We start from the raw sequence: 18,976 nt of genomic DNA on the forward strand, positions 1-18,976 counted from the left end.
GCACAGCGAAGATCTGTGTGCGCCAGGGCGGGTGCAGGAGCCGAGAAAATCGGGAATTTGGGCTGGGTCGGGGGCAGCCCGAGCACCTGGACGGACAGACGGACGGAGGGATGGATGGACAGCCTGACTCCATCCCACTGCTGCCGAGCGGGGCTGGCGGTGACCGGGGGGGGGGGGGGAGAGGAAGGAAGGGGGGACACCCCCGGGGCTGGCGGTGACATGGGTGGGGAGGACACGGGGGGACCCATCCGGCTTTGCCCCTTCCCCGCGCCCACCCCACCCGGCTCGGCTCGGCTCGGCTCGGCTCGCCTCTGCCCGTCCCTCCGGGGGGGCGTTTCCCGGTCCCTCCCCCTCCATGCCATTGGCCTTGGCTCCCTCCCGTCCCTTCCCCTCCCCGCTCCCGGCTCGGCCGAACTTTGCCGCGGCCGGCACCGCACGTGGGGGCCCCGCTCCGAGACCCCCACTCCGGCAGCGCTTCCCCGGCCGGCTCCGGGAGCGGCGGCGGCACCAGCAGCAGCAGCAGCCCCCCACCCCCCCTTCCTTCCTCCTCCTCTTCCTCTCCCCCCCCCAGCGGGGGATGCCCCCCTTGAAGCGGCTCCGCGGCGAGCCCCGGGAGGCGGCGGGGATGCTGCGGGGCTCGGCCCCCCCCCCGCTGTCGCTGTCGCCGCTGCTGAGCGCTGCGGGGCGGCGGCGGAGCATGGCCAGGGCGCCCGGCCGCCGCCCGGGGGGAGCATGGCCGGGAGCTCGGCGACAGCCCCCGCCGCCGAGCCGCTGCCCCGCAGCATCTTCAAGAAGTTCCTGGTGATGCTCTGCTCCCTCCTCATGTCCCTCTACGTCTTCTACTGCCTGGCCGACCGCTGCCAGACCCTGCCCGGACCCATCATCGCAGCCGGCGCCGCCTCGGAGGAGGAGGAAGGGGGCGGCGGGGGGTACCTGGGGGGCTCTGCCGAGCTGCCCCCCTGGCAGGCGGCTGCGGCGAGGAGGAAGCGGCTGCTGCAGCGGCTCAAGCAGCAGCAGCGGCGGCGGCGGCAGGAGGCGGCGGGGGCTGGCCCGGAGACGATGCCCGGAGCCGGGAGGAGCCGCCCGGGGCGCTCCGGCGGCGGCGGGGGCAGCGCTGCGGGGACCCCCGGCACCCTGACATCGCTGCTGGGGGAAGGCAGCAAGCGGCTGCCGCAGGCCGTCATCATCGGCGTGAAGAAGGGGGGGACGCGGGCGCTGCTGGAGTTCCTGCGGGTGCACCCCGACGTGCGCGCCGTCGGCGCCGAGCCCCATTTCTTCGACCGCAACTACGAGCGGGGCCTCGCCTGGTACAGGTACGGCACGGCACGGCACGGGACGGGGCTGGCAGCCGTGCCGCGGGGCCGGGCCGGGCCATGCCCGAGCCAGCACTGCCCCCCGCTGGCCGCCGAGCCTCCCGGCCCCTTCCCCCAGCCCCGACCCCAAGCCTTTCCCCGCTTCCCCCAGCCCCGCATCCCCCCGGAGCCCGCTTCTCCCCCCCCCCAGATCCCGCTCCCTGCTCGCCGCCACCCCGGTCCCCAAACCCCCAGTCCCCCCTCTCCCCCCGGTCCCCAGCCCCCAGTGTTGCTCCTGCCTGGGGATCCTCCCCTCGCCCCGGGGATGTGAGGGGGATGCTGGGGGCTGGGACAAAAGCCCCAAACCTCGGGTCTGTGGATTTGGGAAACCCGCTGGTCGCCCGAGTCCCAGCCGAGCCACCCCTTGCACAGCATCCTATTGCCGCCTCTTGCCACCCGCAGCCTGCGGACACAGCCCCTAAAAGCACCTTTCCCATATTTCCCAGGCAAATGTTGTGGCAGCCCTGTTATGGGTAACCAAAGCTGTCAGTGCCAGGAGCACAGTCCCTGTGTTCACCTGCCTTAAAAAAAAAAAAAAAAAAAAAAAAAAAAAAAAAAAAGTAGCTGGGGTTTTTCTTCTTCTTTCAATTAATCAGTGTTTGGTTAAACCAAAGAAAGGTGTCCCTTTTAAAAGAAAGCAAACGGCAAGGCCAAGGGGCAGCATTGTCATTATTGGTGTTCAGATGTTTTCCTCGCGTGTTTTAAAGTTAAGAGGAGCATATGCTGGTAGATCCCTGTGGAAAGGATTGCTTAGGGCGCGGGAGAAGCTGCTCTTGTGCATAGTGAGTGTATGTTTGTGGCTTTCGTGAATGCGCAAGCAAAAAGGGGAGGATTTGGGGTACCCCTGGAGCTCGTTTTGCTTTCAAGTTAAGCCCCACTATTAGCAGAGAAGAGAGGCTGATTTTGGCTCAGCTTGTGGTGACAGTACTGAAATGTGGAGTAGGATAGTACTGACAGTCCGAGTGTTTATGTAAAGTCTTAACACGTGGAAGTGATGAGCCTCCTTGTGTATCCGCCAGTGTCAGGAACGCGCCGGGTTTCTGCAGGCAGCAGAGTGTGGGTTCTCCAAGAGGAAAGATTTCCTTTTGTGTGGGCTGGAGCTGTCTACAGAATTATATTTTTAGTGCACACTTATCCAATTTCCGCATGCTGACCCTGTATCAGAGAGGAAATGTTTAAAAGGAATCTGCAAACCTCAAGAACTTTAATCAAGCCTTGACTTTGAAAAATAAACGCATGGCATTGGGGTGGCATCTACTGAAATTTATGGTGGATATGCAGAGAAGCTCATTTATTGAGGATGCTCTCGAAGCCCCAGGGAGCAGGCAGGGGTGGGATAGCCCCGATCGGGTCAGGAATCGGTGCCTGGGCGAGGAGAGCAGACCTAGACAGAGGAGGAGCCGCGGGCATTTAACGCATAGTGCGGTCCTCAGCACAGGGGTTTTAATTTTCCAGAGGTTTGGTCTTGATCTTGCAGCTCTTACTCATTCGAGGTGCTGCCCTGCAGGCTGTTTGTGTAATCATTATGTTTTAGCATTTGGTACATGAGTGCTCCCATTAATTGCTGCAGTTTGTTTGTGCTGGTATTTGATGTACTGAATTTCACCATTTTTTTATTAGCCCTGTGGAGGCTGAGGTACAGTGAATTCTTTGTATGGGATTATTCCTTTGAGACCTAACCTTGCCAGCTTTGCTTGTATGAGTAATCTTTGCTAACGCACACAGTCCCGTCGTGATGGCAGAGCTGCGGTGTCAGCCCGCCTGTAACCAGTGACCAGCCTGTTGTAAATACTCAAAAAAAAAAAAAAAAAACCACCTCTCTCTCTCTCCATGGGTTTTTTGTAATCTTTGATGAGGGTTCAGTGCCGGGGAAATCACCAGATGTTTGCCAGGGGTCCTGATTTCTTATCTTTGGCATCAGAGTCTTAGGTTTCACGTGCCTTTCTGTTTCCCAGCAGTCAGACTAAACAGCATCATTACAAGGTATAAACACTTGGGTTTGCTTTCAGCGCCTGCAGGAAGCCGGCACGGCCGGCGAGCGCCCTGTCGAAGGGAACAAAATGCTCCTGGCTGTTTGCAGTGACACAGGTTGCTTGTTGGCTGGTCGCTCTGGTTGACACTGAGCAGTGGGGACGGGGACCCCAGGTTTGGTCGCAGGTCCCTGAGGAGCACGGGGCTGGGCTGTCACAGGGATGCCACCTGCAGACATCGAGGCCATGGCTATGGGATCTTGGGCATGAAGGGGACTGCGGTTCCTCCTGGAAACAAAAGAGCATCCCCAGTGCCAGCTGTGGGATGCCGTGCATGGTGCGGGATGACCGGGGCGATGAGCCAGGGCTGCAGCAGCAGCGCGGTGTTGCCGAAGCACCATTTAGATGGCGGTGCCTGGAGGTGGATGGAGGTGGGAGCTTGGCTCGGGGGGAGTCCCGGGGTGCCCCAGTGCACAAAAGCAATGGACAGTGCTGTCCGTTAATCAAGTGGAATAATCGCTCGCCTTTTTGCTGGCATTGTGTCTGGGCAGGAAGGCAGCTGTCCTACAGAGATGCTGATTCAAAAAAAAACAATCTGAGTGATTTGATTTGGTAAGTGTGACACCTCTGTGCTCGTGTGTGGGTTGAATATCAAGGGAAGCTGTGCGCCAAAAGCAGCTTTCTCTGTTTCGGGGTTGTGAGTCTCCTATTTGTACGGAGACAAAAGGAGGGAGGGGGCAGCCCACAATGCTCTCATTGACTTCCCAGCACTAAAATCGCTGCTTCAGCCCTGAACAAGGCTATTGAGCTCCCAGAGTTCAATAGCAGGTGAGCATGTGTTTTAACAGTGTTCAGCTGCCATCCCCCACCCCATGTACGGCTGTATACAGCCTGGGGACAACTCCAGAATGGGGGCTAATCCAGTCAAGTGGGAAAAAAAAAAAAAAAAAGGCTGGAATAAAAACAAAATCTGTGTTTGTGGGTGATATTGCAAGTCTGGCTGGTTCCCTCTGATCCTTTGTTAGTCTCGTGCTGATTGAGCTGCCTGTTGGAATGTCATTAGACTGTCAGTCACCCCAGGAACATTTATTTCATATGTTTTAATCTCCCTGCCTCTGCAGCACCAGTGCCAATTCCACCAGAGCAAAGCCAAGCTAATGTCATTAGATTACACCCGATCCAGGGGGAGATGAAAGGTGCTTCAAAGTTACCCCGTCAGGTTGGGAGTTTAAGCATTGCTCCTCCCTGGTGCTCGCAGAGCTGGGGAGTTCTCTGTCTCTTAATTAATGTCCTCTTGGGATTTTTCTCCAAGGCTTTTTTTTTTCCTTCATTTTTTTTAGTCTAGGCAACCAGCGATGCTTCTGAGTCAAAGGGAACAGAGAATGTCTCAGAAGAGGTCTGGGATGGAGAACAAGGAGGTTCGTTTGAGAGCAGGGGGAGCAGCTGTTTGCAGCTGCATCCCACCTTCTGGTGCACTTTCCCAGCCTCAAGTCACAGTGAAATTGGAGCCCAGGGGACAGAGGAGTTGGACCACTCCTGCAGTGGTGGATGGCCTGGAGGTCCAGGGGGCTTTGTGGTCCCCGTAATTCAGCAGCACCATCAGGGAGTGCTTTGTATTCCTGGAAGTGAGCAGGGGTGCATGGACGTGGGGGACAGGAGGGCATGGATGGTGGCAGAGGAGACTTTGGGGAGCAAGTACAGTTCATGAACGGCAGAGCAGCCATTAGGAGAAAGGACCTTGATGCAAACATCTGTGGGAGGGAGCTGCTGTAGCAATAGTCACCTTGGAGTGATCTTATCACCCAGCCTTGCAGCCTCTGCAAGGAGCACCAGGTCTTTGGTGGGGCATTCAGAATGTGCCCTGCCCAGGACGTGGCTCGTGCCATTCAACACTGAGTTTGAGTTGTTTTGGTTTTCTGCTCCCTGGTAGGTGCACGCCTGCTTGTAAGCAGTTCTGGTTGAGCAACTCCTGCTCCTTGTCCTGAGAACATCGCGTCTCCCAAACACATCTGAATTTCTAATAGTGTTGGGCGCAGCCTGCAGCAGTTTCTCCGAAAATTGCAGCCTTGGACAACCACATGCTAAAGACGATCAAGGTCCTTGTTTATTTATTAACTGTGTAATCAGATATCTTGTACTGAGTTCATTGTGCCAGGTGCTGTATAAAAAAGGAACAAAAGATGGTCTTGGCCCCAAAGCAGAGATAATTCAGTGTAAACAACAGGTGGAGATAGGCTGAGACAGGCGCAAAGACAGCGTTGGTCTCCTGGCCAAAGAGTTGTTATAAAAGGACTGTAACTGGTTCTGATGCTCACGTGCTTCACTGCTGCCTCTGGGGGGGGATCTGGACTCAGATACTCCAGGACATTTTGGTAAAAGGTTTGAAATAGTTTGAAGGTTGCACTCTATGGCTTGGCTGATGTCTTGGTGTGCCTCAGTTTGCCCATCTGTAAAATGGAAGGGATGTCATTGCCTTGTGCTTCAGGGTTGTGTGTCTGTGATACCTCTTTCCAGAGATAAGATGGCATTTGGGCTCTGAGCTTCTTGTGCTATTCTGTTGGTAAAACACCACCCCAAGCAGATGAAGCCCACCAGCCCTGCTGGCAGAGGTCCTGAAGCCTGAACACAGCCACGTTTAGGGCCAGATTCACTGGCAGCTCCCAGCTCCTCTCGGTCCAGCCAGGGACTGTCACACTCTGTGCTGTGTTTGGCCAGCTGAGAGCACGCTCTTGGGTCACAACCACCCCGTGCAGCAACACGGGCTCGGGGACATGGCTGGAAAGGTGCCCTGGGGGTGCTGGTCCGCAGCCCACAGGCCAGCAGCATGCCCAGGTGGCCAAGAAGGCCAGCGCCACCCCAGCTGGCCTCAGTGCCAGCAGAGCAGGGAAGGGCTTGTGCCCTCGTGCACAGCACCGGTGAGCCTGCACTTCCAGCACCACGTTCAGATTTGGGCCCCTCAGCGCCAGAAGGGCACTGAGCTGCTCAGGCCTGGGCAGAGGAGAGCGGCGCAGCCACGAAGGGGCTGGCAGAGAGGAGCTGGGGGGGAGCCACTGGGGGAACTGGGGTGGTTCGGTCTGGAGAGGAGGAGGCTGAGGGCAGGCCTCACAGGCCTCAGGAGGCAAGTGACGGGATGCAAGGGCACGGCCTCAAGTTGTACCAGGGGTGGGTTACATCGGATATCAGGGAGAATTTCTTCATGGACAGAGTGGGCAAGCACTGGAAGGGGCTGCCCAGGGAGGCGGTGGGGTCCCCATTGCTGGAGGTATTTACAAGACGTGTAGTGCTGGGATGCCATAGGTCAGACTGATGGTTGGGCTTGATGACCTCGAAGGCCTTTTCCAACCTAGGTGGTACCATGGCTCTGAGGTGATGAGAGCACCAGGGAGGCAGCTACAGAGGGACCTTTCCCTGTCACAAGTGGCTTTAAGTGGCTATGTCCCCACTAATCTCATGGTCTAGGAGCCTTAGGACAGCCTCTGCTCACCGACCCCTCGCAGCAAGGCGGAGTGCCATCTAGTGTACATGCCTGCACCGTCTGGACGTGGCATCCCAGTGACATCAAAGTGCAAAGAGTTGGGGCTGGGCTCTTTCCCCTCTTATTACTTAAATAAACCCAAAAGTGTTGTTATTTTTGGAGGTGCTTTTAGGTGTTTTGCATCCATATGTATTACTTTTGTTTTCTGGTCGGGAAGAAGTTCATTTCCAGGGTCTGTGTCCATTCCTGATGATGGGACGAGTTCCCCTGTTGGCGTACAGGGAGAAGTCAACCCCATTCCCATCAGCAAGCATCAAAATAAGTCATTAATGTTTTACTGGACTCTTTCCTCTGCAGATCCTATTGTCTACATGAGGAAGTTCAGAAGTCTGTAGGCCCTGTCCTCTTCCTCAGCACATCTTCACACCCCGGTGTCTGGTTGCAGGAGGCTGGAGGGGGACGGCACTGTCCTCGTCCACCCCACAGCTCTGTCCAAGCCCTGGAGTGCTTGGGTCTCCTTGCAGCTGGGTCTCCCCCAGCCCTGCCCGCTGGTGCTGAGCAATCTTGAAAATATGGCCTCGACTGTCCAAGATTTTGTCAGTTAAATTCATAGAGCCGTGCCTCGTGAAAAGCAGTGCGAGGCTCCAGCTGGCTGGGGCCAGAGCCCATTTATGGCAAAAACTGCAATGCTGTTCTGAGAAGCAGCGAATTCACCCTGCTTATAAATTGCGAGTCCTCCTTTAAGGTCAGATCCTGCAAATCCCAGCCCAGCAGGCAGCCCTGCCTCCTGCCATCGGCTCCGCTGCCTTTGGGGGCTCCTGGCAGTAATTAGGTCAGGTCTGGGGTGCGGGACCGCTGCGCCGTCCCCACCAATGTGCCTGCTGACCGCAGCCCAGCTAGGATTTCACCCCGACCTTTTGAAGTCTCTAATAAGAGCAGTTGGGTCTGGGGAGGGGGAAGGGAGCTGGGTCCTTTCCAAAGAGTTCAGAGCAACGAACAAGTGATCAACAAACCTGAGAATAACCCCCCCGTGCTCCCTCCCTGACATCTGCATTAAGACTCCTGAGCTGCTAATTACGCTTTTCCCCTGGAGTGCATTGAGGTAACCCAAACTGCCTGCGCAGTGAAACAGAAGAGGCTGGCGAGGGGGAACAGGGGCCGTTGCTGTGGCCATAAATCTCTGCAAATTCTCATTACGCACAGGTATTAGGGAAGGGAAGCAGATTAGGTTGCAGTTAAAGTTACGTTCCTAGGGCTGGAGGATGTGCCCTGTTGGGTCAGTGGGGCTGCTCGTGCAGGGTCTGTAGGACCAGGGCCACCCCGGTGTCCTGGCTGCTGTCCCTGCACAGTCCCCTGCCCAGGAAGCTCAGGTTTTTGTGGTTTGGAGTAAAACATGCTCACCCCAAGCTGCACCCGGCTGAGCCCTTGCAATTCCCCAAGGGGTGCGTTAGCAGGACAGTGTCCGCAGAGAGAACAGAGACAGAGATGCTCGAGGAAGTGAATAATTCTCAGTGTTTCTTTCATCAAACATGATTCTGCAGGAGGAAATCTCTCAGCAGAAGTAATCACCACTGCCCTTCGTGCATGGCAAGCCCATCCTTCTCGCTTCCTGGAGGAGATTCATGACCTGCTCTTTCTGCTGCAACGCCATCTCTTGCGGAGATAAAGCTCCCCACTGGAACTCCCCTGGACTCAGGGCTGCTGCCTGCTTTCTCATGGGAGATGGAGGAGACACTGGGTGTAAAACCTCACATGGGTGTCATCCCCTCTAGGGAGCAGCTTCAGCTAGGTCCCACTGAGCCACCTCCTGGAGCAGTGTCCCCTGCCCTGACCGGTGGCTGGGAGCAGTCGTGTCCGCAGCCTTCCCCTGGGGAGAGACCTTTAGTTTCCAAGGCGCCTGCACTGTCTGAAGCTGCTCAGTTTTTATTATTATTTTTTCCTCTGGCAGGACATTTCTCTGCTGAAAATTTCAAAAAGTCAGGGTGATTTGTTCTGACATTTCCAGCTGGAAAAGGGCACCCTCCTGGATCCTATGCTTGCTGGGGGAGCCTTTTATGGGAAAATATCAAAACCAATTGTTTTGACTTCCGTGTTTATCTGATGGTCTATATGTGTGTGTGCATTCACACGCGCATCTTTGAGCTCTAAAATGTTGCATTTTGTCATTAACATTTCATTTTCACTTTCATGTTATTGTATTGTAACATTTAGCACCATAGATGAGCATCTTTCAACATTAGTGAAATGCCTTCGCACTGTCTGACCTGAGAAGTTTGGGAAGGCCTTTTCTGGGGAGAAATCCCCATGTTTCTGCTCAAGGTAAAACAAGCAAGGAGGTGCCTGGATTTTCCACTGCAGGGAAGCCCTGTGTCCTGACCCCTGCAGCACAGGATTAGCGAGAGAAGGTCCCTGCTTCGCATCTCGACAGGCTTTGGGAAGCTCCCTCAACCTGGCTGAGTGATGGTGAGCAAAGGCCAGGTCTGTCCCAAGCCTCGATTTCCCTGCCTGTGGAAGCGGCTAGCTCACAGAATACCAAGATCTTTGCTAAAGCTGCTCAGTTTCAGCACTGCAATTGCAGTGTGCCATGATGCCACCTCGCCTGCTTTCTCTGGGCTCTGCCTCCCGCAGGGAGTCCACAGGAAGGGACTCAGAGAGAAGGGATTTAGTGGGATGTGCATGCCTGGGAGCCCCCAAAAGGGCCAAGAAGGGGAAAGGACTTCCTAGCCTGACTCAGATGCAGACAACAGCTGTTAAATGAGTCTGACCGGCTCCAGCACCAGGGGTGTGGGCCCCATCCCTCCTGGTGGGATGTGGGCAGCAGCCCCATGTGAGCACCCAGCAAGCAAAGCCTTTGGGTGTGGATTTCAGGGGCTGTGCCTCTGCTTTTCATAGGATTCATCTGCTCATCGCTTCCTAATTACACGTGGGGTGCTCGGCCAAGCGATAGCAACCTGCTGCCTGCAGCTGATGCCCAGATGTGTCCCCGTTGCAGACCCCCATCCGTGCAGCCTGGTGACTCAAGGGGCTGCGGCAGTGATGGAGCCACGCAGCAGCCATTGGCCTCCCCTTGGCTGTGTTGGCCAAACCCAGCAGCACTGCAAAAGCCCACACCTGGCTGAAGGAGCCTGTGTGACCTGCTGAGCCCTGGCTGCTCCTAGGGGCTCTCCGGGACATCAGGGACAGTTGGGTAGAGGAGTCCGGACATCTTGAGGAGGTACAGGACAGCAGGCTGCTCAGCTTCTTTGCTCCACAGCTAGTAGGAGCTTCACTTGCTCCCCCTTGCTCCAGGTGTAATTTAAACCCTACTATTCATCTTGTAGGAATTCGGCTTGGACTCTCCCCCAATGACAGCCAGCTGCGAGGGATGGAGGTGTTGAGGAGGTGACAGCCACCCTGTCCTCATGGGGGACCTGAGCAATAGGGCCCTGGAGCCCGTCAGAGGGATGGGGGCAGCAGGGGACATGTGGGGCTCCCAGCTGAGCTCCAAAGCCCTGGCGGCCTCAGGCAGAGCTGCCTGGGGACCCCTGGCCTCACGTCGGGGTTGGGTTTCCTCTGCAGAGGGTGTTTCTATAGGGATGCAGGGGAGAGGTGAGAGGGGCCACCATGTCATGCTTCACCTCAGGTTCCTTTCTCCCCTCCATCTGGATTCCCCTTGGCGTCTGTGCCTGGGATGCTGGTTCTCCCTGAAGGCACTGATTGTCTTGCCAGCTGAAGCTGCTGGGGACATGGCTCCTTCTCTTCCCCTCCAGCCCTGGGAGCTTCTACCAAATTCCCCATGGCCAGACCTGGATGAGTGCCCTGATGGGTCCCACTCTGCTCCTGGTCACCCTCACGGCCACCCTGCCCTGCCAGGAACCAGATGGAGCCTTCCCTTTCCTATACACATCCCCAGTACAAAGCCAGGTTTATCAGACTGGTGAGTTTTGCAGACTCACCGCAGTCTGTCTGTCAGTCTGTCTGTCTGCATCTCACTGTAGCTGATCCCATCATCCGCACACTGCAGCTCCTGTTTTCGGAGCGAGTCCTTCCAGCCTGAGTCCTGCACTGCTGACTTGGGCACAGCCCCCCTGCCGTGGATTTCCAGGAATGCCTGAACGTCTCCTGCTCAGCAAATCGTAGCCATCATATGTTTAGGGGAAAAATTGGATTTGCCTCGTAATCTAATCAATGTTAAATAACAGTAATTCTAACTCCACGGCTCTATGTTTAAAGTGCAGTTGGTCTCCGGGGATCATCGGAGTTACTTAATCTAATGAAATCACCATTACTGGCTAATGAGGGTGCACCACGGGGACGCCTTTCCCGTGAAAGAAAGCAATGGTTAAATAATTGGCAGCCAGGGCCGAGCATTCAGCAGGGGAAACTGGGCAGGGTGCAGCAAGATGAAGGGTTTACCTGGCAGGGACCCGGAGCTCTTTTGCTGCCTCTCTGACATCCTCCCAAGGGCAAGTGTCATTTCTCAAGCTGTGTCATGGTGAGCAGGTCCCTCCTGTCCCCCTGGCAGCCCTGGGACACACTGGTGCCACTTTTTCCCTTTTTCTGGCCCAAGTAGGAGTTACCTTTTTTAACACCTCAATATATCCTCCTACATCGTGCTAACTCCAGCAGGTTGCTCTCCACATTGGCTTTCCCTGTCGTGGTCGAGACTGTTTGGCCATTTTAAAAACGTTTTCCCCAAAACTTGCCATACTTTTTCATTAAGTGGTGCTTCCTTGTCTCCTCTTAGAGGGAGACAGGATGTGTTCAGGGCAGTTTCTGAGTGGCCCCATCAGTTCAGTCCCTGCAGCCCAGGCCGAGCTGCGTGCAGCCGGTGGCTCTCCTACGCACTGAATGTATTGTGTGCAGATAAATTGGAGTTAGGGCAGCAGCGGGCAGGGACTGTGCTGCTGTCAAATGTCAGCACGGCTGCATCCCGCGTAACCAGAGGAGTGTTCCTTCCCCATAGTGTGTGCTCTAATTTCCCATTATGATTTCTTTAATAAGACTGATACTTACTGTACATCGCTCATTTGCTGCTAAAATGGGAACCATTAGAGCAATAAGTGGCAATTACCTCCTGAGCGTGTGAACTGAGCGCGGTGCCTCCCCGAAGGAGAGGGCTGAACCCTGCCTTCTCGGAGCAAACACCCACAAGCTGCACAAAGCTGCAGGGCAGCTCATTCGGGACAGCTGTGGTGCCCACAGGAGGGTGCTCAGCAGCGTCCAGGTGCAGGATTGCACCCCATGTCTACTGGGAGCAGAAGCATCTGGCTTGCCGGCGGCAGCTGATGGAGATGAGGATGAGTTGTGGCTCTGCACGTGCCGCTGAGCTACCTGAGGATGTGGTCCCCGTCCTCTGAGCAGCTCGTCCCCAGTGAGTGGCTTTTCCTTGCAATGCAGTTTCTGTGCTGAAAGTTTTTAAAAAGAAAAAAATAAAGAGGGATATGTCTGGTAATTTAATCATGTTAAGTGCTCCTAAAATCCCATCTGTGCTGCACAATAGCATGCCGGAGGTCTCTGGAGGAGCGGGTGCTCCGGTAAGGATTTGGTGCAGAGATGCTGGGGCACGGGAGGGTTTTTGGAGCAGGGCTCCTGGGTGCTCTGGGCAGCCCCCAGCTGGGCTGGCTGCGGTCATTACACACAGCCCTTCCACGCCGCCTTCCTTCCTCGCATGCTATCTGGTGTCATTAAGATATCAAGTTCATTTAGGTACATCCACATTGGCAGTTTAATTATGTCTGGGTACTACTCTGTATTTTATTCATGGACTATCTGGGGGCGGTTGTCAAACACAAGCCCAGGAGATAAAGGTTTGGTGGCTGCAGAATGCTAATGTCCTGCTGGCTCCCCTTTGACAAATACACATGCCAGTTATTACCAAACTGATTATTTCATTCATTAACACCACATACATCAGCTCCCTTCACCCGGTATTATTGTATACATTCATCTTTTCATAAACAATTACCTGACAAGGTTGGGAAAGGCAAGTACCGGGGAATTAATGCTCTGATGGGAATTTCCTGGCGTGGGTTCGTAACAAGGTGCGGGGGGTGTGTGGAGTGCTCCGTTAGCGTGATCGCTTCATTAATCAAATTAGGGACAATAGCACATCACATGTGCGCCCTGCCTCCCGACAATACCGGCCCCGCTCACATTGTGCTGGGGTGCAGCGGATGGACTCCGTGTCCACATCGCGGTGACGGGGACGTGAAATGAAAGCCAGGGGACCCGGTGGGAAGGCTTGGAAAGCATCCCCTGTGGCCGGACCATGGTGTGCAGTTCTCATCTGCCCTTTTCTTTTTATCAGTGCTGTTACTGTCCCAAGGGACATTTGCATGAGAACCGTTCTTTGTTTGTTGTTTGTGCCTGCTTTCCGGGTTGCTTTCCTGCTGCAACTCTCCAGGACAACATGAGCAGTGGTGCTGTAATGAACAAGGCACCATGAACCATCTGGGGAACAAAATTCCCAGGTCTTCTTTATACATTTTTTTGCTGTAAAATGCTAGTGATGGAGAAAAAATGTACAGGGAGACATTAGGAGTGAAATATAACCAAACCCATGAAATGAGTGGTTCCTGCAGCTTCTTTGGAGAGAGCGGAGAAACCCAACAGAGAAGAATAGCAACCCTGGAGGTACTCAAAATGTGTGTAGAGGCAGTGCTTAGGGACATGGGTCAGTGGTAGGCTTGGCAGTGCTTGGTTAGAGGTTGGACTTGATGATCTTAGAGGTCTTTTCCCGCCTAAGTGATTCCGTGCTTCCATGGGTCTGACTCTGCCATCACTTGCCCGGCTGGAAGTGGCTCTGCCGCAGGTTGTGTCCCTGAGCTCTGCGTCCAGCATTAGCCACAGTGAATCAGAGCTGGAGCACTCAAACACAGCCCATGCAGTTTCAGTGTGTCGTTGGGCCCGTATTTATTTCTTTAAATACATCGGACCCTCAGCTGTGTCCACCAGAAAGCTTGTTCTCACTGCTACTTAGGAGGAGCAGCTGCAGGAGGCCACCAAGCCAGCCCAAATCAATTCAGCTTTTCACTCAGGCAGACATGCCTGGGAAGCAGTGCTTCATGGGTTGCACTCCTGCACTGCTCCAGCACAGGATTTGCAGGCTAAATAAAGGATCCGAGTGAGATTTAAGTGCCTAACTCCCCTAGCCCCCTTTGAAAAAAGACCCACTGGGATAACTAAGAAGCTTTTGTGAAAAGCATTAATCCTCCTTGCTATCTCCGTGCATCTCTTTGATCATGCTTCAAAACCTTCATCTCCAGGGGTCCTGGCTGGACTTTCTGAAGTGGCTGCAGAGCAGACGAAGGGCTGCAGGGTCCCTGCACGGTGCTGGGAAGGAGGTGGCTCCTGCTGAGCAGCCTCTGAGCGTCCCTGCAGGACGAGGGCTGCGGGTGCCTGTGGGAGCTGACCTGACACCTCCAGCCCGGTTCAGTTCGGTGCTGAGCAGGGAAGAGGAGACTTTAATGACCTCTATCAGAATGAGTCAAGTTGGTTCATAAAACCCAGGTCACTAGTTGGTTTTATTTTCATCCATTCATAGTTCATCAATGCCCATTATTATTACTATTATTACTATTACTGTTATTTGTTTTACATTAACATTACATTTACATTGCCTCTCAGAAACCTTGGTGTCAGGCTGATGCCCAAGTGGTATCTTCCGCATCCCTTCTCTGCCCCTGTGGGGGATGTGGAGGGAGCCTGGGGCGAACGCCCAGACCCACCTCGGGTGGGCTCCAGCTCTGCCTCTTCCCCCACTTGCTGCACAATGCGCTCATGAAATGTAGATCTGCAATCAGCTGAACATTCCTGAAATATGTCAGATGGCTTTATTTGATACCGGGTGAGACAGTGATGCATTCCCTGGGAGGAGGTGGAATAGCTGAGCATAGAAAAGAGCTCTTAATGCACGACCTTTTGAGCTGTGGCTAAAATCCCTTAATAGACTGTGGGGCTGAAGGAGGCCAGGGTGAGATTGCTCTGCACGGTTTCTCCAGCACTGGCCCCTGCCTTGCCCAGAACTTGCAAATCAGGCTACAAGGAATCTTTTTAAGCTTTCTATTTTCTGGAGACTTTTGCCCTCTTTGCACTTGACTGCTTTGCTCCAGGAATGAAAGTAGGCAGCCCTTTCCTAGCCATTAAAGTTTCATTTAGCAAAAGGACAAAGAATTGGCACGGGAAGGATGAAGAATGACTGCAAGGGTAAACTTGTGTGACTCCATATATTTTAGATCATAGCCTGAGGTCAGTCTCTCTATTTTATAATACAGATAAAGGATTTTTTGGCCTTGCAGCAGGAGGAAGTGTGTGGTGATATATAAAGAAGTCACTTCTCAGCATAATTTAAGAAACAACCTCTGTTCTCAAAAGCAGGGGTCCTTTCAGGTGTCTGGCTCTCTCATAAAGCTCACACACAAATATACCTGCAGTGTCTCCAGCAGTAACGAGCACATCGCAGTACAGTCCAAAACCAAATCATCGCTATTGAGTTGCCTAGGACTCCACCCTAGCATCTTGGGGGATGCTTTTACCTCCATGACAGCGCGCCTCATCCCCCGTTACACTGCTGCCACTGGGAGCCAAACAGCCCAGAACCTTGCTGCTGTGCCCCGCGGAGTCCCTGCAGCACAGGGGACAGCCTTGTCCCTGCTCCAAGAGCCCCCAAGGGCCCTCAGCCCCCATCCTCTTCCCATTTCAGGTATTATCAATGCATCTCAGGCTTCGGCCGCTCTAGTGCAGCTGCTTGAGTTCGGGCACTCACCGGGTGCTGATTTTGGTCTGTGAAACATGAAGGGACTCCCCCTCCCAAGGGAAGGAGGAGGGAGAACACCTCTTTTTTTTCCCAAATCACCCCTATTCAGTGATTTTCCACATCCCTCCAATTTGCAGACATCATTTCATCCTCCTTCACGTTGCCTGCAGCTTCCCAAGCGCAGCCACACTCCTGAAACCAGTTCCTTGACCCAGCTCCTCTCCTATCCAAGGGATTCCCAGGGATGCTCTGCAGACCCGCAGCACCCGATCCCACCAGCCTCACTGCACCGACCCTGCAGGCTTATTTTCAAACGCTATCTGTAACGCACGGCGATGTTTTCTGGGCCATTTTGTTCCCATGAAGAATGCGTGCGCTGCTGTGAGCGTGCATGTCTGAAGTGTGTTTGTGTCGAAGAAAAATGAGGCAGACATGGAAAACAAGCAAATCGCATTATATATTGCAGGCAATAATGTAGCTCCCAGGGGACAGAGATAATGCAGCGAAAGACAAAGGAACGATAGACTTTGCTGGCCTGAGTGCTCGCTTGATTGTGGCTTTGCTGGAATTATCCCCGACTTCCTCGGTGCCAGCCTCAGGGCTGCTCGGGGACCAGGACACGGTGTGGGGCTGCCGTGGCGTGGTTTGAGAGCCACCATCCTACTTACTGCTCCTCACGGGACCATCTTGCTCTGTGCAGGAGTCCCGCAGCATGGATATGGATTATGGTAAAGCTGGCTGTGCCGTCGGCAGCAGGGGTGCCCCGGGTTTGAGGTGTTTGAGATCCCCAAAGTTCGCTCTGCAGAGGCCACCACTGCTTTGAGATGTGCTTCAGACTTACCCCTCTTTTCCTTTCCTTCTTTCTTTCCTTCTTTTCTCTTGTTCTCCTTCTTCTTTCTTGTTCCCTTCTTCCTTCCTTATTTTTCCTTTTCCCTCATCTTCTTCCTTTTCTTCTTTCTTTTCCCTTCTTTCTTTCTCTCTCTCTCTCCCCTCTGCTTTTCCTTTCTGTCTGCCTGTCTGTCTTTCCATCTTTTTTAGACCTCAGAAAATTCCAGGAAGGCATCAGTTGTCTTTAACACCCAAAGGAAAAATCGAAGGGAAAGGTTCAATTACTCACATGAAAAATGAGTCTCCTAACCGAGGTCTATCCATTTGCTAGTTGTGCTTGTTTTAAAACTGAATTATAGAGACTGCACATTTTTCTGGAGACAAATGCATTAATTTTTCTCAAAACAGACAAGAGGGAAGCAGAGGGAAAATAAGATAATAAGAGTTTCCACAGTGATTTATAAGCCTTTGTGAAAAATAATGGGGGAGGCTGCAGCGTGCGCCGGTGGCCGGGGGGAAGGGGTGGTGGTGGCAGGGACGACTGCAAGGGAAACTGCCAGAAGTCCGAGCGAGGTGTTGGTTTTAGATGATATAAGATCACTTTACGTCTCTAGCCGGCTTGAAAAATCTCTCCTTCTCTCCCTCTGTATACACACATGAAATATATGCCATATGATGCACTTAAAATCAGCCCGAGCGATACTGTTTATACAGGAAAGGATTGTGTTTCTTGCCGACCTCTCCCCAGCCCTCCCTCTTCTGCCGAAGGATAAACTGGGACCTTCAGAAAACAAAGTGGAGGCTGCGATTTTTAGCAGATTTGCTCTTGCATGTATTTATACAGGGCAGGCGAGCCCTTCCCCAGGGCCGGCTGCCTGTGCTCTCGGGCAGAGAGCAGTGGGGTTGAGTTTATTTTTTTTTGTTATCTGCTCACTTTATTTTGATTTACATACTAAAAGAGATATTTTTATGATAGCGAATAGCAAATTGGGTTTCTTTATTGCTCGTGAGAGCTGTTTTACAAAATTGGACTATTTATGTAGTTTGCTGACTGCAGTGTAGTTCCAGTTTTAGTGTCTAACCGTAGTGAATAAAAGGAATTACAGCGAATCGTGTTTTTTAAAAACTGCCAGCTATTCTGAAATACAATGCAACCAGTAGCTTCTTCCTGAAAAGACGCTGGGGTCATCAGCAGCTCCCAGGAAATCTTACAGCTTGACCAAGTAAAGGTTTCTGGGGTGAGCTGAAAACCCTGCAAGGGCTGGAAGCGGTTTCAGGCAGCGCTTTCCTATGGGCGTAATTCCTGGGAAACCCGTCTGGGAGGCCAGCAGCTACCACAGCTGTAGTGCCCGTGCCTGTGTCTCCCTCCAATTACTTACAGGAAGGACTCATTGAATTTATTCCCCGTTGGTTTCTGAGTAGAAAATCCCGTGGTGTTCACAGGGATATGAGAACAGAGGGGCTGAAAGCGATGCTTGAAAGCAAAACCCAAATCTCTTCCAGGGCAGATGGCTAATTGCATGGTTCCGTTTATTTGCCCAATGCAAATCACATCCCGCTCAAACATCACTACGGGGAGCCGGGTTCCTGTTTGTTTTGCTAAACCAGGGCTGAGATTTTGCTGCATCCTCTGCGGTGTGCAGGTGAGGCTGCCCCGCAGCTGGGGGCTCGGTGGTGCCCAGCACGGCATCACTGTGTCCCCAGGGCTGGGGGCAGCTGGGGCTGGGACGCGGATGGGCCACCAACACCACCATGGTTTGTAGGATCCGACCTCTGTGTTCATGAGGGCAGGCCTGCCAAGGTGCCATAAACAGCCGCGTCCCCTTCTCCCAACCATGAATCAGGTAGCACTATGTTGGTGGGTCCAGCCCCCCTGGCCACACCACTCCCCTCTGTCCTCAGACCAGGAGGGCATTTCTTGGGGTGCCCAACTTCCTGATCAGCCCTAATTGAAGCCTAAAGAGATTTTTCAGATTCCCAGGTTTTCGAAGGCGAAATTTGCATATTAATAAGAAGCTGTTCAGACTGATTGGCTTAATGTGTTTGGGGTAAGTATAATTAAATGTCAAGGGAAATATATCATGGGGTAATGAAGCTGAAGCTAATTTATCAAAAAATGAGACCTAGAGAGGGAGACATTCCCAACAATAAACAGTTCCTTATCCTTCCCCTTTAGGTGATGCACTTGAGGCGTATGGTCCTGGCAATCTGTACAGGAGCTGCTTATTGCTTTGGGCTGCAGGGGCCAGGCTGAGCCCACCAGGAGGGCTCACCAGCAGTGACGAGGAAAGGTGCTGCTCTGGACCCCTGGGGAGATGCTGGGGGGCTTTGCATGATGCACAGGGTGCTTGGGAGTGTCAGTGTGCAGCACTTCAGGGGTGCTCTTAGGGAAGAAGAACAGCCATGAGGTTTTGTTGTACCAGGCTCAACTTTGCTATTGGCTCACTTAGGCTTTTCTTCCATTCTTTTTTTTCCTCATCCCTCTGTATTTTTACTCAGTCAGCTTTTCAGAGCACGTGCTATCTCCTGCTCTGTTTACACACGAGGCTCCTAAAGATCAGCTCCTATAGACACAGCTTTACTATGAACAAAAAAAGTGGCCTGCCTTCAGAAT

The 18,976-nt window shown here is 53.5% G+C and overlaps 1 protein-coding gene across 1 annotated transcript in view; it reads left to right on the forward strand.

Moving 5' to 3' along the window:
* Positions 1-483: 483 nt before the first annotated feature.
* The window catches only part of HS3ST3A1 (heparan sulfate-glucosamine 3-sulfotransferase 3A1), a 30,679-nt gene continuing 12,186 nt past the window's right edge, over positions 484-18,976 (forward strand). The window contains exon 1 of the mRNA XM_040530480.1: positions 484-1,313. Coding sequence (XP_040386414.1) covers positions 733-1,313 — 581 coding nt within the window. The 5' untranslated portion in view covers positions 484-732. The remainder of the gene's footprint in view (positions 1,314-18,976) is intronic.

The sequence above is a fragment of the Cygnus olor genome, chromosome 18 (assembly GCF_009769625.2).
Source record: "Cygnus olor isolate bCygOlo1 chromosome 18, bCygOlo1.pri.v2, whole genome shotgun sequence".
Taxonomy (NCBI): domain Eukaryota; kingdom Metazoa; phylum Chordata; class Aves; order Anseriformes; family Anatidae; genus Cygnus; species Cygnus olor.